Source organism: Lynx canadensis, chromosome B3 (assembly GCF_007474595.2).
Source record: "Lynx canadensis isolate LIC74 chromosome B3, mLynCan4.pri.v2, whole genome shotgun sequence".
Classification (NCBI taxonomy): domain Eukaryota; kingdom Metazoa; phylum Chordata; class Mammalia; order Carnivora; family Felidae; genus Lynx; species Lynx canadensis.
Genome location: NC_044308.2, coordinates 53,781,948 through 53,796,620, shown reverse-complemented (window position 1 = coordinate 53,796,620; position 14,673 = coordinate 53,781,948). Strand labels below are relative to the sequence as shown.

Below are 14,673 nucleotides of genomic sequence, written 5' to 3'. Positions count from 1 at the left end.
CAGTTATACACCACAGCACAGGGGAAGTGCCTGCAGGCCCTCACCACACCAGGGACTATCCAAAATGACCAAGCGGAAGAATTCCCCTCAGAAGAATCTCCAGGAAATAACAACAGCTAATGAGCTGATCAAAAAGGATTTAAATAATATAACAGAAAGTGAATTTAGAATAATAGTCATAAAATTAATCGCTGGGCTGGAAAACAGCATACAGGACAGCAGAGAATCTCTTGCTACAGACATCAGGGGACTAAGGAACAGTCACGAGGAGCTGAAAACGCTTTAAAGGAAATGGAAAACAAAATGCAAACCACCACGGCTCGGATGGAAGAGGCAGAGGAGAGAATGGTGAACTAGAAGATAAGAAGTTATGGCAAGAAGAGTGAAGCTGAGAAAAAGAGATGATAAAAAATCCAGGGAGTATGATGGGAAAATTAGCAACTACGTGATACACATACAAAGAAAATAATACGCATAATTGGGTATTCCCAGAGGAGGAAGAGAGAGGGAAAGGTGCTGAAGGGTACTGTGAGAAATAATCGCTGAGAACCGTTCCCTGAACTGGGGAAGGAAAAGGCATTGTAAATCCACGAGGCACAGAGAAACTCCCGTTCAGAAGTAACTGAATCGATCTGACATGCACGACGATTCATAGTTGAAACTGGCAAAATACAAGGATATTAAAGAGAAAATTCTGAAAGCAGCAAGGGTAAACGTGCCCCTCACATATAAAGGGAGACCTATAAGACTCGTGACTGATCTCTCTTTGAAACTTGGCAGGCCAGAAAGAATTGGCACGAGGATTTTCAGGGTGCTAGATAGCAAAATATGCAGCCGAGAATCCTTTATCCAGCAAGTCTGTCATTTAGAATAGAAGGAGAGATAAAGGTCTCCCAAACAAACAAAAACTGAAGGAATTTGTCACCACTAAACCAGCCCTACAAGAGATCCTAAGGGGACCCTGTGAGACAAAGTACCAGAGACATCACTACAAGCATAAAACATACAGACATCACAATGACTCTAAACCCGTATCTTTCTATAATAACACTGAATGTAAACGGATTAAATGCGCCAACCAAAAGACATAGGGTATCAGAATGGATAAAAAAACAAGACCCATCTATTTGCTGTCTACAAGAGACTCATTTTAGACCTGAGGACACCTTTAGATTCAGAGTGAGGGGATGGAGAACTATTATCATGCTACTGGAAGCCAGAAGAAAGCTGGAGTAGCCATACTTATATCAGACAAACTAGACTTTAAATTAAAGGCTGTAACAAGAGATGAAGAAGGACATTATATAATAGTTACAGGGTCTATCCATCAGGAAGAGCTAACAATTATAAATGTCTATGCGCCGAATACCGGAGCCCCCAAATATATAAAACAATTACTCATAAACAGAAGCAACCTTATTGATAAGAATGTGGTAATTGCAGGGGACTTTAACACCCCACTTACAGAAATGGATAGATCATCTAGACACACAGTCAATAAAGAAACAAGGGCCCTGAATGAGACACTGGATCAGATGGACTTGACAGATATATTTAGAACTCTGCATCCCAAAGCAACAGAATATACTTTCTTCTCGAGTGCACATGGAACATTCTCCAAGATAGATCATATACTGGGTCACAAAACAGCCCTTCATAAGTTTACAAGAATTGAAATTATACCATGCATACTTTCAGACCACAATGCTATGAAGCTTGAAATCAACCACAGGAAAAAGTCTGGAAAACCTCCAAAAGCATGGAGGTTAAAGAACACCCTACTAACGAATGAGTGGGTCAACCAGGCAATTAGAGAAGAAATCAAAAAATATATGGAAACAAACGAAAATGAAAATACAACAATCCAAACGCTTTGGGACGCAGCGAAGGCAGTCCTGAGAGGAAAATACATTGCAATCCAGGCCTATCTCAAGAAACAAGAAAAAATCCCAAATACAAAATCTAACAGCACACCTAAAGGAAATAGAAGCAGAACAGCAAAGGCAGCCTAACCCAGCAGAAGAAGAGAAATAATAAAGATCAGAGCAGAAATAAACAAGTATAGAATCTAAAAAAACTGTAGAGCAGATCAACGAAACCAAGAGTTGGTTTTTTGAAAAAATAAACAAATTGACAAACCTCTAGCCAGGCTTCTCAAAAAGAAAAGGGAGATGACCCAAATAGATAAAATCATGAATGAAAATGGAATTATTACAACCAATCCCTCAGAGATACAAACAATTATCAGGGAATACTATGAAAAATTATATGCCAACAAATGGACAACCTGGAAGAAATGGACAAATTCCTAAACACCCACACTCTTCCAAAACTCAATCAGGAGGAAATAGAAAGCTTGAACAGACCCATAACCAGCGAAGAAATTGAATCGGTTATCAAAAATCTCCCAACAAATAAGAGTCCAGGACCAGATGGCTTCCCAGGGGAGTTCTACCAGACGTTTAAAGCAGAGATAATACCTATCCTTCTCAAGCTATTCCAAGAAATAGAAGGGGAAGGAAAACTTCCAGACTCATTCTATGAAGCCAGTATTACTTTGATTCCTAAACCAGACAGAGACCCAGTAAAAAAAGAGAACTACAGGCCAATATCCCTGATGAATATGGATGCAAAAATTCTCAATAAGATACTAGCAAATCGAATTCAACAGCATATAAAAGAATTATTCACCATGATCAAGTGGGATTCATTCCTGGGATGCAGGGCTGGTTCAACATTCGCAAATCAATCAACGTGATACATCACATTAACAAAAAAAAAGAGAAGAACCATATGATCCTGTCAATCGATGCAGAAAAGGCCTTTGACAAAATCCAGCACCCTTTCTTAATAAAAACCCTTGAGAAAGTCGGGATAGAAGGAACATACTTAAAGATCATAAAAGCCATTTATGAAAGCCCACAGCTAACATCATCCTCAACGGGGAAAAACTGAGAGCTTTTTCCCTGAGATCAGGAACACGACAGGGATGCCCACTCTCACCGTTGTTGTTTAACATAGTGTTGGAAGTTCTAGCATCAGCAATCAGACAACAAAAGGAAATCAAAGGCATCAAATTGGCAAAGATGAAGTCAAGCTTTCGCTTTTTGCAGATGACATGATATTATACATGGAAAATCCGATAGACTCCACCAAAAGTCTGCTAGAACTGATACATGAATTCAGCAAAGTTGCAGGATACAAAATCAATGTCCAGAAATCAGTTGCATTCTTATACACTAACAATGAAGCAACAGAAAGACAAATAAAGAAACTGATCCCATTTACAATTGCACCAAGAAGCATAAAATACCTAGGAATAAATCTAACCAAAGATGTAAAGGATCTGTATGCTGAAAACTATAGAAAGCTTATGAAGGCAATTGAAGAAGATTTAAAGAAATGGAAAGACATTCCCTGCTCATGGATTGGAAAAATAAATATTGTCAAATGTCAATACTACCCAAAGCTATCTACACATTCAATGCAATCCCAATCAAAATTGCACCAGCATTCTTCTCGAAACTAGAACAAGCAATCCTAAAATTCATATGGAACCACAAAAGGCCCCGAATAGCCAAAGGAATTTTGAAGAAGAAGACCAAAGCAGGAGGCATCACAATCCCAGACTTCAGCCTCTACTACAAAGCTGTCATCATCAAGACAGCATGGTATTGGCACAAAAACAGACACACAGACCAATGGAATAGAATAGAAACCCCAGAACTAGACCCACAAACTTATGGCCAACTCATCTTTGACAAAGCAGGAAAGAACATCCAATGGAAAAAAGACAGCCTCTTTAACAAATGGTGCTGGGAGAACTGGACAGCAACATGCAGAAGGTTGAAACTAGACCACTTTCTCACACCATTTACAAAATAAACTCAAAATGGATAAAGGACCTAAATGTGAGACAGGAAACCATCAGAACCTTAGAGGAGAAAGCAGGAAAAGACCTCTCTGACCTCAGCCGTAGCAATCTCTTACTCGACACATCCCCAAAGGCAAGGGAATTAAAAGCAAAAGTGAATTACTGGGACCTTATGAAGATAAAAAGCTTCTGCACAGCAAAGGAAACAACCAACAAAACTAAAAGGCAACCAACGGAATGGGAAAAGATATTTGCAAATGACATATCGGACAAAGGGCTAGTATCTAAAATCTATAAAGAGCTCACCAAACTCCACACCCGAAAAACAAATAACCCAGTGAAGAAATGGGCAGAAAACATGAATAGACACTTCTCTAAAGAAGACATCCAGATGGCCAACAGGCACATGAAAAGATGTTCAGCGTCGCTCCTTATCAGGGAAATACAAATCAAAACCACACTCAGGTATCACCCTCACGCCAGTCAGAGTGGCCAAAATGAACAAATCAGGAGACTATAGATGCTGGAGAGGATGTGGAGAAACGGGAACCCTCTTGCACTGTTGGTGGGAATGCAAATTGGTGCAGCCGCTCTGGAAAGCAGTGTGGAGGTTCCTCAGAAAATTAAAAATAGACCTACCCTATGACCCAGCAATAGCACTGCTAGGAATCTACCCAAGGGATACAGGAGTACTGATGCATAGGGGCACTTGTACCCCAATGTTCATAGCAGCACTCTCAACAATAGCCAAATTATGGAAAGAGCCTAAATGTCCATCAACTGATGAATGGATAAAGAAATTGTGGTTTATATACACAATGGAATACTACGTGGCAATGAGAAAAAATGAAATATGGCCTTTTGTAGCAACGTGGATGGAACTGGAGAGTGTGATGCTAAGTGAAATAAGCCATACAGAGAAAGACAGATACCATATGGTTTCACTCTTATGTGGATCCTGAGAAACTTAACAGGAACCCATGGGGGAGGGGAAGGAAAAAAAAAAAAAAAAAAAAAAAAAAAGGACGTTAGAGTGGGAGAGAGCCAAAGCATAAGAGACTGTTAAAAACTGAGAACAAACTGAGGGTTGATGGGGGGTGGGAGGGAGGGGCGGGTGGGTGATGGGTATTGAGGAGGGCACCTTTTGGGATGAGCACTGGGTGTTGTATGGAAACCAATTTGTCAATAAACTTCATATAAAAAAAAAAATAAAAAAAAAAAAATAAAAATATGATGATGTCATCTGAGTCCTAGGTATACTTGATCTCTGGTAATTAATTTTGTGCCTTTCAATTTAGAGTATTCTTAAAATTTATTTCTTATCCTGATCAGGAGCTAGGTTGTCATGCTAATTCCCCTACTTCTCCAATGCTGACTTTCTGCTTGTAGTTCACAGCCTCTTGTAGCCTTCCATAAAATAGGCTTTGCCAGCAGTCTTGGGCTCATAGTCTGGCTCCTCCACTTAGTAATCATGTGCCATTGGGAAAATTATTCAATTTTTCTGAATCTCAAATTCCTTGCCCATAAATTGGAGGCAGTAATAATCTCTTCCTTTCAAGGCTATAAGGATTTAATAAGATAATGTGTACAATTACTTAGCACAATCCCTGGTATATAGTGAGTGTGTTTATGTGTCAACAACATGCTTAAGGCCTGAGAACTGTAGGACCTTTGCCAAACTAAATTTGGCTCATTCTTTGGGAAGGAGCACTTGTTCAAAAGTCTGTCTTCCCTGCTGGGCTATCAGCTCTGTGAAAGCAAGGCCTAGGTCTGATTTATTAACCACTGTATCTGCAGGCTTAGCAAGCCCCTGGTCATTGTGTTAAATATATTTTTACTGAGTAAATGGACAGATGACTGAGTGAATGAATGAAAGAATGAATGAAAGTTTCATGCCATGCCTAAGGAGGTTACTAGCAAGACACTGTCCTCGGGTTTAGGTGCAAAAGTGAGGAGGCAGGAAGACTTATGAGGGATATCCTAAGGCCCTAGCCATCTCAGTTTTGAGTCTTGGTGTCCCCCATGAGGACTTCTCTAGGAATATGAGTGGGAAACTCAGGTCTTCAAATACTTGGAAGATGTGCACTTATGATTCAAAAACAAAAAACTGTAGTTGGTGCTAGAGAAAGTATTTTGGCAAAGTCTCAGAAGAAAAACCACACAGTAACTAGAAGCAAAAATAACACCATACTCAGATTTGCCCAGAAGTCACAAGCTAAAAGATATACTTAGCACAGACAGAGAGCATGGGAAAGGGCGTGCCTCACATGTCTGTGTCATCTATTAGACCATGCCACAGCTAGGCAGGGCACTTCCAAATGTACACTATGTGATATCATGCTTTTAGCTTAAACTAAAGGATGCAATATGTGGTTTCAATTCCCACGACTCAAGGAAGGTTTTCTAGTCATCAGAGGAAAACCTGAAATCTAGTGATAACCATTATGACAACGGTGAATAAAGACAAAAAAAGGGGAGGGGCTAAGAAAGGAATGGAGGAGAAAAGGTATCAAAGGAAACTAGATAATACATGTGGAGATATCTTCTAATCCTACACACTTCCTACTGCATCTTGTGCCTAGGAGATGCTTAATAAATGGATTTCATTACTTAATTAATATGGAGAGAGCAATGAAAACAAGAGGTGAAGAATTATAGAAAGTGAGATAATGTATGCTGGGAAATAGCACATGTAAGCTAACACAAAGGGTGGAAGAGGAAGATGGAAATAGATTAGTAAGAAATGGAGGGAAGAGAGGAGAGAAACGGGTAGAGAAAAGTGTGCTATAGTATAGAGGGTTTGAATGTGTGTGTCAGAGGCAGGGAGAGACTGAAATGAACATGTCTAAACTAGGGTTTGGAAAGAATGGAGTAGAGGAAAAGTTGAAGGCTTTAAGAAAGCAAGAGCTTTAATGGGAAGGATTTAGTGTTTATTAACTATCCCAACACTTTCAAAGACTTTCCATACCACATCTTGCATCACCTTTCTGGTCTTTAAATTTGGCTGCTAACAGGGAAAATATAATTTGTATATTGTGTCTAGTTTATTTCCCCTTAATCCCTCTAGTTATTCAAAGATGCTTTCTTGGAAATAGGAAATCATATTTTAATATACAGTTCAATTCAAAATATTGCCTTAAACTTTAAGGTAGATTGAAATTCAACACAAAATTTAAGAACAAAAGAGTAAATTCAACAGAAATCTGGTGCTTGGTTCAGTTCTAAACTGAAAAGTGACCACAGTTTAAGTATAAATGATTTCTAAATAGAGAGGTCTGTGTTGCCTTTGAGAAAACAATTATGTTAAAGATTTGATGAGTTACTTATGCTCCATGAAGCAAACTCAAGCCACATCTAATATGTAATAATTATTAATGTACTTTAGAAACAAATTGTATGAAATATTTTTAAAAACTGTTTTCATAAAGAGGCAAGTCCCTTAACCTTTCAGGATACCCCAGCTATATGAAAGAAACTATTTTAGGTGAGGAAATGTCTTCTGGCTTCAGCCTGAGCAGCACCACTTGTATTGACTTAAATGTGGTGCCTATGTGTTAAATTTTGTTTGAAAAAATATTCTGAGATGAAGATCTTATAAAATCACCACAACAGATAAGCCCTCTCTCAGCCACCTGCCCTCCAGGAGCAGGGTACCCAGCACTCTTGCTTCAACCTTCAAGTTCCCATCAGGAAGTTTCTACCTCACCCCATTCTTCCACCCACCATTCCCAATCACTTAACCTTAGGCCCTTCCTTTGCCTTCCCCTGTCTTTCTGGGGCCTCATGTTGATCCTGCCCCCCATTTCTGGCATTTGCAACCATTTATTCATGCACTGAACAAGTGTTTATCTAGCACCTATTATGTGCAAGGCATTGTTCTAGGAACTTGGCATATAACAGTGAGCAAAACAAAGATCCCCATGTGGCTTACACTGCAGCAAGTAGAGATGAACAATAAATAATAAACAGAAAATTAATGAGTTATAGAGTATGCCAGATGGTGATATGTGCTATGAGAAAAAGAAAAAGCCAAACAGGGTAGAAGAGATAGAGAGTAAGAGGAGTCATACTCTGACTGAGAAGGAGGATTCTTGGCCCCATTCCTATGGTTGCATGTAAGAAATCAACCTAATCCAGCCTGGCCCTTGATGCACTATCCTGGCCTTGATCTATGATCAGAATTCTTGGAGGGTATGGTAAAGACAGCACTCAACAAATGTATCTGCTTGTTATTTCCCAGCCTCCCTTGCATTTGGGCCAGGCCCATGTGACTCACACTGGTCAACAAAATGTGAAAGGAAGCAGTTAAAAGTCAGTGTGTCCTTGCTTTAGTGTGGTGACCTTAGAGGCCATTAGTCTAGGCACCATGGCTAGAAGATGGAAAAGGCCACCTGACCTACATCAGAATGTGACATGCACAAGAAAAAAACTTTTACTGTTTACACCACTAAGATTTCTTAGTGTCTGAACTGAATCACAGTATGAAAAAAGTGAACTGGGCAATTATAACAATAATTTTCTGCTTTTTTATGGTAAAGAAGACTAAAAAGCATGAATTTTTACCTCTTCATAGATTGATAGAGGAATAAAGGTACAATTCTGCCAGGAAAGAAATGAGTAATGGTAAATTATATTTAGGTTGCCCTTTTAGGACTCCATAAATATTCTATGAAATATTTTAAGCAAGTATTTTGATTCATGAAAAGAATTTACTTTCCTTGGATTCAAAGAACAGTAAATTTTCATTGAAAAAATTACTTAGTAGAAAATGTATAATTTGTTTTACTCCAATCAAAATATTTCTTGGGCCATTCAAAGTTTCCTGGCTATTCCCCTGACTTAAATCTCAAACTGGAGGAATATTTTTTTCTACAAACATTTATTATAACAGCACACATTTAATAGAGATGAAAATATTAACAGCCTCTAGACAGAGTTTATAAGCAAATGCAAAGTACAGGCAATATAAACTCTAAGCGGTGCACTGGGGAAATTTGACAATTTAAAATTCACCAGTGCTTTACCTCATAGGATCATGCTAGGATGCCTGACCACATTTTCCTTTAAACAGACTCCAAAGAAAATATTTGGAAGACAGTCTCAAACTCAAAGATTCATTAATAAATAAAACCAATCTATATGGAAATATTTGTGTTCAAGGACAGACATACAAATGTGTAAAGCAAGAGACCACTGAACCCAAAGATTCTCCCATAGCCTATTCTGGTGCCTATAGCCCTACTGTTAATGGTTCTTTCCTTTTACTCTTGAAGGATTTTGTTTCTCTGTGACAACTTTAACAGAAAATAACAAGACGTAGGTGAACAGAACAGGCAGAGGAGATGGTTTCCCATGCTGAGAAGAAGGGACTGGGTTGAGTGGTGTGAAAGTTGTGATAAGGAAACCATGGTCTCAAAGAGCAACAGCTGACTGACTTATTAATAAATCAGAATTTTCTTCCTGAACACCTACTACCTTTAAGACATTATGCCAGGCACTATGCAAGATACAGAAATATATGAGGCTGGATTATTTTCTTGGCAAACTTTGCAGTCTAGTATTTGGTCTTTGTCATGGAACCAAAGAATAGATGAATGGTTAGACCTAGAGCTAGAAGTACAAGTATGGCTTGTGTTCATCCACAGCAAATCTGCACAGCGCCCCAGGGAGGCCAAGGTCAGGCAAGGGAAGGGTATTGTGGGACTAGAGGAAATGAGGTCTACAGAAGAGGAAACAAGGATGAAATGAACAATGAACTAATAAAGCCATTCTCCCCTTGGTAAACATTTTTACTCTTTTGCATGAGATTACAGGCTTTGATACCTGCAGAATTTTATGTCCTTCCAAGTAAAAAGAAACACGAATTAAATTTCAGATAATTATTTCATTACATTACTTTTTGGTTTTGTGATTTTTGTTTGTCTGTTTTAAACACTTACCATCAAACTTTGCAAGTCTGCTAATATCTGCTCCAAGTTCTGAGGTAACTGATAGCGCATGGCGGACTTTCAGGTTCGTTTCCCTATGAAATTAATTGACACAACATGAATTTTTACATGGAACAGCCCAATAGCATCTTACATAAAGTAATCAGGTGGGTGCAGCACATGCAAAACCCAACATAAGAGATTCAAGAAACTCCCTTCAAATGTCATTCACACCTCTCACAATGTCTCAGTAAAGTGGACAGGGCTTTGCATGCTCCCAAGAGTTGGCATTCCACCCATGGCACATCTGCATAACAACACAGTAATCTGTTTTGTTATTTGAAAGAACAGAGTACATAATAAATATGGTTTCATTCGAACCTACTCAGACATCATGCATGAGTTACAAAACACATTAGGAATGGGAACACAGTTGCCAAATAAAGGAGGCCAGTATCACTCTGGAGTCTACTATCTACATGAGAATTTTACTTGTAAAAGATGGTCATGGCTAATTTCACAGTAGCTGCAATTTAAATGGGAAGGGGAATATAGCTTTCTGCCCTGTGGAGAATCAACCCCAAAATCCCAGAAGTCTGGAATCATACAACCAGACAGGAACTCAGCAGGTCGTAGTGAGCTGGTCATCTTCTTTCAGGCGGAACCACAGATAACATTGGACAGATGGCCCTGTGGTCCTCATGAAATGACCAGTTGTGAAGATTGTATGGCCATTACTCACATCTCGCATGTAAGGGCTTGACATGCTGGTTTTCTCACTGAGTTCAACCTAGTTTTCTTCTACTGTAGCTTAACATCATCGGTCAGAGTTCTTTTGTGGAAATGTTTAGTAGTGAGTTCACTCAGTCCGCAAATACTGATTGAATACATACCATAGTCACCCATGAGATTCAGTGCTGCCCCACAAGGGTTACTGTTCTCTTTAGGGAAAGAAGTGGTAGGTAAAAAGCAAATATCACCATTTGGAATGACAAACCATGAAATAACTGAATTCAGAGAATCAAGAAGTAGGTACTTGAGAGGGCATTTAATCTAAAATTCCCATAAAGGAGTTTCACAATGATATGACAGCATGAAACCAATTCAAGGAGTACCCCCTTGGTGAAATAGCTTTCTGTAGGAGACACTAAGTTGGATATATAATTGCAGTTACCTTGTTTAAAACTAATCTCACGTCACAGTCTTTGCCAAATCTATCAACTCCTAAGAGGCAGAAATGAGTAGGGGTTGAGATACTCAAGAAGAACTTCAAACTGAGGTAGAAATTGAGCTGGGCTTGAAGAACAAGAGTGAGATAATGGCATTGAGGCCAAAGGGCCAATGTGCCCATCATTTAAGCAAACTTATATTAGGCAGTGGCACCAGTTAAGCAAGACAGCCATCGTTCCTTAACCTAGCTCTACACAACGTGTCATTCATCAAGGTTTATCATCTTTTTAAGCTACTTCCTCAGAATTCTCTCCAGCATCTCATGTCCATCTTCAGATGTGTAAACTCAAAGGGAAAAGTAATCCCCAAGACTCCTAATTAACAGTGTTGTGTCATGCCATAGTCTTCTTCCTATGCCTCAGTATCTTGGCTTCAAACTTCAAAATGACTTTCAGCATAAGAAATAATACACAAAGATCCTATATACCCTTTCCTTAGTTTCCCCAACAGAAACATTTTGCAAAACTATATCACGATGTCACAATATCACAATGGACACCGATACAGTCAAGATGGGGAACACTGACATCACGTGTAGCCACACACACTTCCCTGCCTCTTCTAACCCATTTTTTTTTTTTTATGAAATTTATTGACAAATTGGTTTCCATACAACACCCAGTGCTCCTCCCAAAAGGTGCCCTCCTCAATACCCATCACCCACCCTCCCCTCCCTCCCACCCCCCATCAACCCTCAGTTTGTTCTCAGTTTTTAACAGTCTCTTATGCTTTGGCTCTCTCCCACTCTAACCTCTTTTTTTTTTTTTTTCCTTCCCCTCCCCCATGGGTTCCTGTTAAGTTTCTCAGGATCCACATAAGAGTGAAACCATATGGTATCTGTCTTTCTCTGTATGGCTTATTTCACTTAGCATTACACTCTCCAGTTCCATCCACGTTGCTACAAAGGGCCATATTTCATTTTTTCTCATTGCCACATAGTATTCCATTGTGTATATAAACCACAATTTCTTTATCCATTCATCAGTTGATGGACATTTAGGCTCTTTCCATAATTTGGCTATTGTTGAGAGTGCTGCTATGAACATTGGGGTACAAGTGCCCCTATGCATCAGTACTCCTGTATCCCTTGGATAAATTCCTAGCAGTGCTATTGCTGGGTCATAGGGTAGGTCTATTTTTAATTTTCTGATTAACCTCCACACTGCTTTCCAGAGCGGCTGCACCAATTTGCATTCCCACCAACAGTGCAAGAGGGTTCCCGTTTCTCCACATCCTCTCCAGCATCTATAGTCTCCTGATTTGTTCATTTTGGCCACTCTGACTGGTGTGAGGTGATACCTGAGTATGGTTTTGATTTGTATTTCCCTGATAAGGAGCGACGCTGAACATCTTTTCATGTGCCTGTTGGCCATCTGGATGTCTTCTTTAGAGAAGTGTCTATTCATGTTTTCTGCCCATTTCTTCACTGGGTTATTTGTTTTTCGGGTGTGGAGTTTGGTGAGCTCTTTATAGATTTTAGATACTAGCCCTTTGTCCGATATGTCATTTGCAAATATCTTTTCCCATTCTGTTGGTTGCCTTTTAGTTTTGTTGGTTGTTTCCTTTGCTGTGCAGAAGCTTTTTATCTTCATAAGGTCCCAGTAATTCACTTTTGCTTTTAATTCCCTTGCCTTTGGGGATGTGTCGAGTAAGAGATTGCTACGGCTGAGGTCAGAGAGGTCTTTTCCTGCTTTCTCCTCTAAGGTTTTGATGGTTTCCTGTCTCACATTTAGGTCCTTTATCCATTTTGAGTTTATTTTTGTAAATGGTGTGAGAAAGTGGTCTAGTTTCAACCTTCTGCATGTTGCTGTCCAGTTCTCCCAGCACCATTTGTTAAAGAGGCTGTCTTTTTTCCATTGGATGTTCTTTCCTGCTTTGTCAAAGATGAGTTGGCCATACGTTTGTGGGTCTAGTTCTGGGGTTTCTATTCTATTCCATTGGTCTGTGTGTCTGTTTTTGTGCCAATACCATGCTGTCTTGATGATGACAGCTTTGTAGTAGAGGCTAAAGTCTGGGATTGTGATGCCTCCTGCTTTGGTCTTCTTCTTCAAAATTCCTTTGGCTATTCGGGGCCTTTTGTGGTTCCATATGAATTTTAGGATTGCTTGTTCTAATTTCGCGAAGAATGCTGGTGCAATTTTGATTGGGATTGCATTGAATGTGTAGATAGCTTTGGGTAGTATTGACATTTTGACAATATTTATTTTTCCAATCCATGAGCAGGGAATGTCTTTCCATTTCTTTAAGTCTTCTTCAATTACCTTCATAAGCTTTCTATAGTTTTCAGCATACAGATCCTTTACATCTTTGGTTAGATTTATTCCTAGGTATTTTATGCTTCTTGGTGCAATTGTAAATGGGATCAGTTTCTTTATTTGTCTTTCTGTTGCTTCATTGTTAGTGTATAAGAATGCAACTGATTTCTGCACATTGATTTTGTATCCTGCAACTTTGCTGAATTCATGTATCAGTTCTAGCAGACTTTTGGTGGAGTCTATCGGATTTTCCATGTATAATATCATGTCATCTGCAAAAAGCGAAAGCTTGACTTCATCTTTGCCAATTTGGATGCCTTTGATTTCCTTTTGTTGTCTGATTGCTGATGCTAGAACTTCCAGCACTATGTTAAACAACAGCGGTGAGAGTGGGCATCCCTGTCGTGTTCCTGATCTCAGGGAAAAAGCTCTCAGTTTTTCCCCGTTGAGGATGATGTTAGCTGTGGGCTTTTCATAAATGGCTTTTATGATCTTTAAGTATGTTCCTTCTATCCCGACTTTCTCAAGGGTTTTTATTAAGAAAGGGTGCTGGATTTTGTCAAAGGCCTTTTCTGCATCGATTGACAGGATCATATGGTTCTTCTCTTTTTTTTTGTTAATGTGATGTATCACGTTGATTGATTTGCGAATGTTGAACCAGCCCTGCAGCCCAGGAATGAATCCCACTTGATCATGGTGAATAATTCTTTTTATATGCTGTTGAATTCGATTTGCTAGTATCTTATTGAGAATTTTTGCATCCATATTCATCAGGGATATTGGCCTGTAGTTCTCTTTTTTTACTGGGTCTCTGTCTGGTTTAGGAATCAAAGTAATACTGGCTTCATAGAATGAGTCTGGAAGTTTTCCTTCCCTTTCTATTTCTTGGAATAGCTTGAGAAGGATAGGTATTATCTCTGCTTTAAATGTCTGGTAGAACTCCCCTGGGAAGCCATCTGGTCCTGGACTCTTATTTGTTGGGAGATTTTTGATAACCGATTCAATTTCTTCGCTGGTTATGGGTCTGTTCAAGCTTTCTATTTCCTCCTGATTGAGTTTTGGAAGAGTGTGGGTGTTCAGGAATGTGTCCATTTCTTCCAGGTTGTCCAATTTGTTGGCATATAATTTTTCATAGTATTCCCTGATAATTGTTTGTATCTCTGAGGGATTGGTTGTAATAATTCCATTTTCATTCATGATTTTATCTATTTGGGTCATCTCCCTTTTCTTTTGAGAAGCCTGGCTAGAGGTTTGTCAATTTTGTTTATTTTTTCAAAAAAACCAACTCTTGGTTTCGTTGATCTGCTCTACAGTTTTTTTAGATTCTATATTGTTTATTTCTGCTCTGATCTTTATTATTTCTCTTCTTCTGCTGGGTTTAGGCTGC

At 39.1% G+C, this 14,673-nt stretch overlaps 1 protein-coding gene across 1 annotated transcript in view; it reads right to left on the bottom strand.

The window, feature by feature from the left end:
* Positions 1-14,673, bottom strand: part of ATP8B4 (ATPase phospholipid transporting 8B4 (putative)) — a 240,012-nt gene that overhangs the window by 134,240 nt on the left and 91,099 nt on the right. Inside the window, exon 7 of the mRNA XM_030318217.1 lies at positions 9,814-9,896. Coding sequence (XP_030174077.1) covers positions 9,814-9,896 — 83 coding nt within the window. The remainder of the gene's footprint in view (positions 1-9,813; positions 9,897-14,673) is intronic.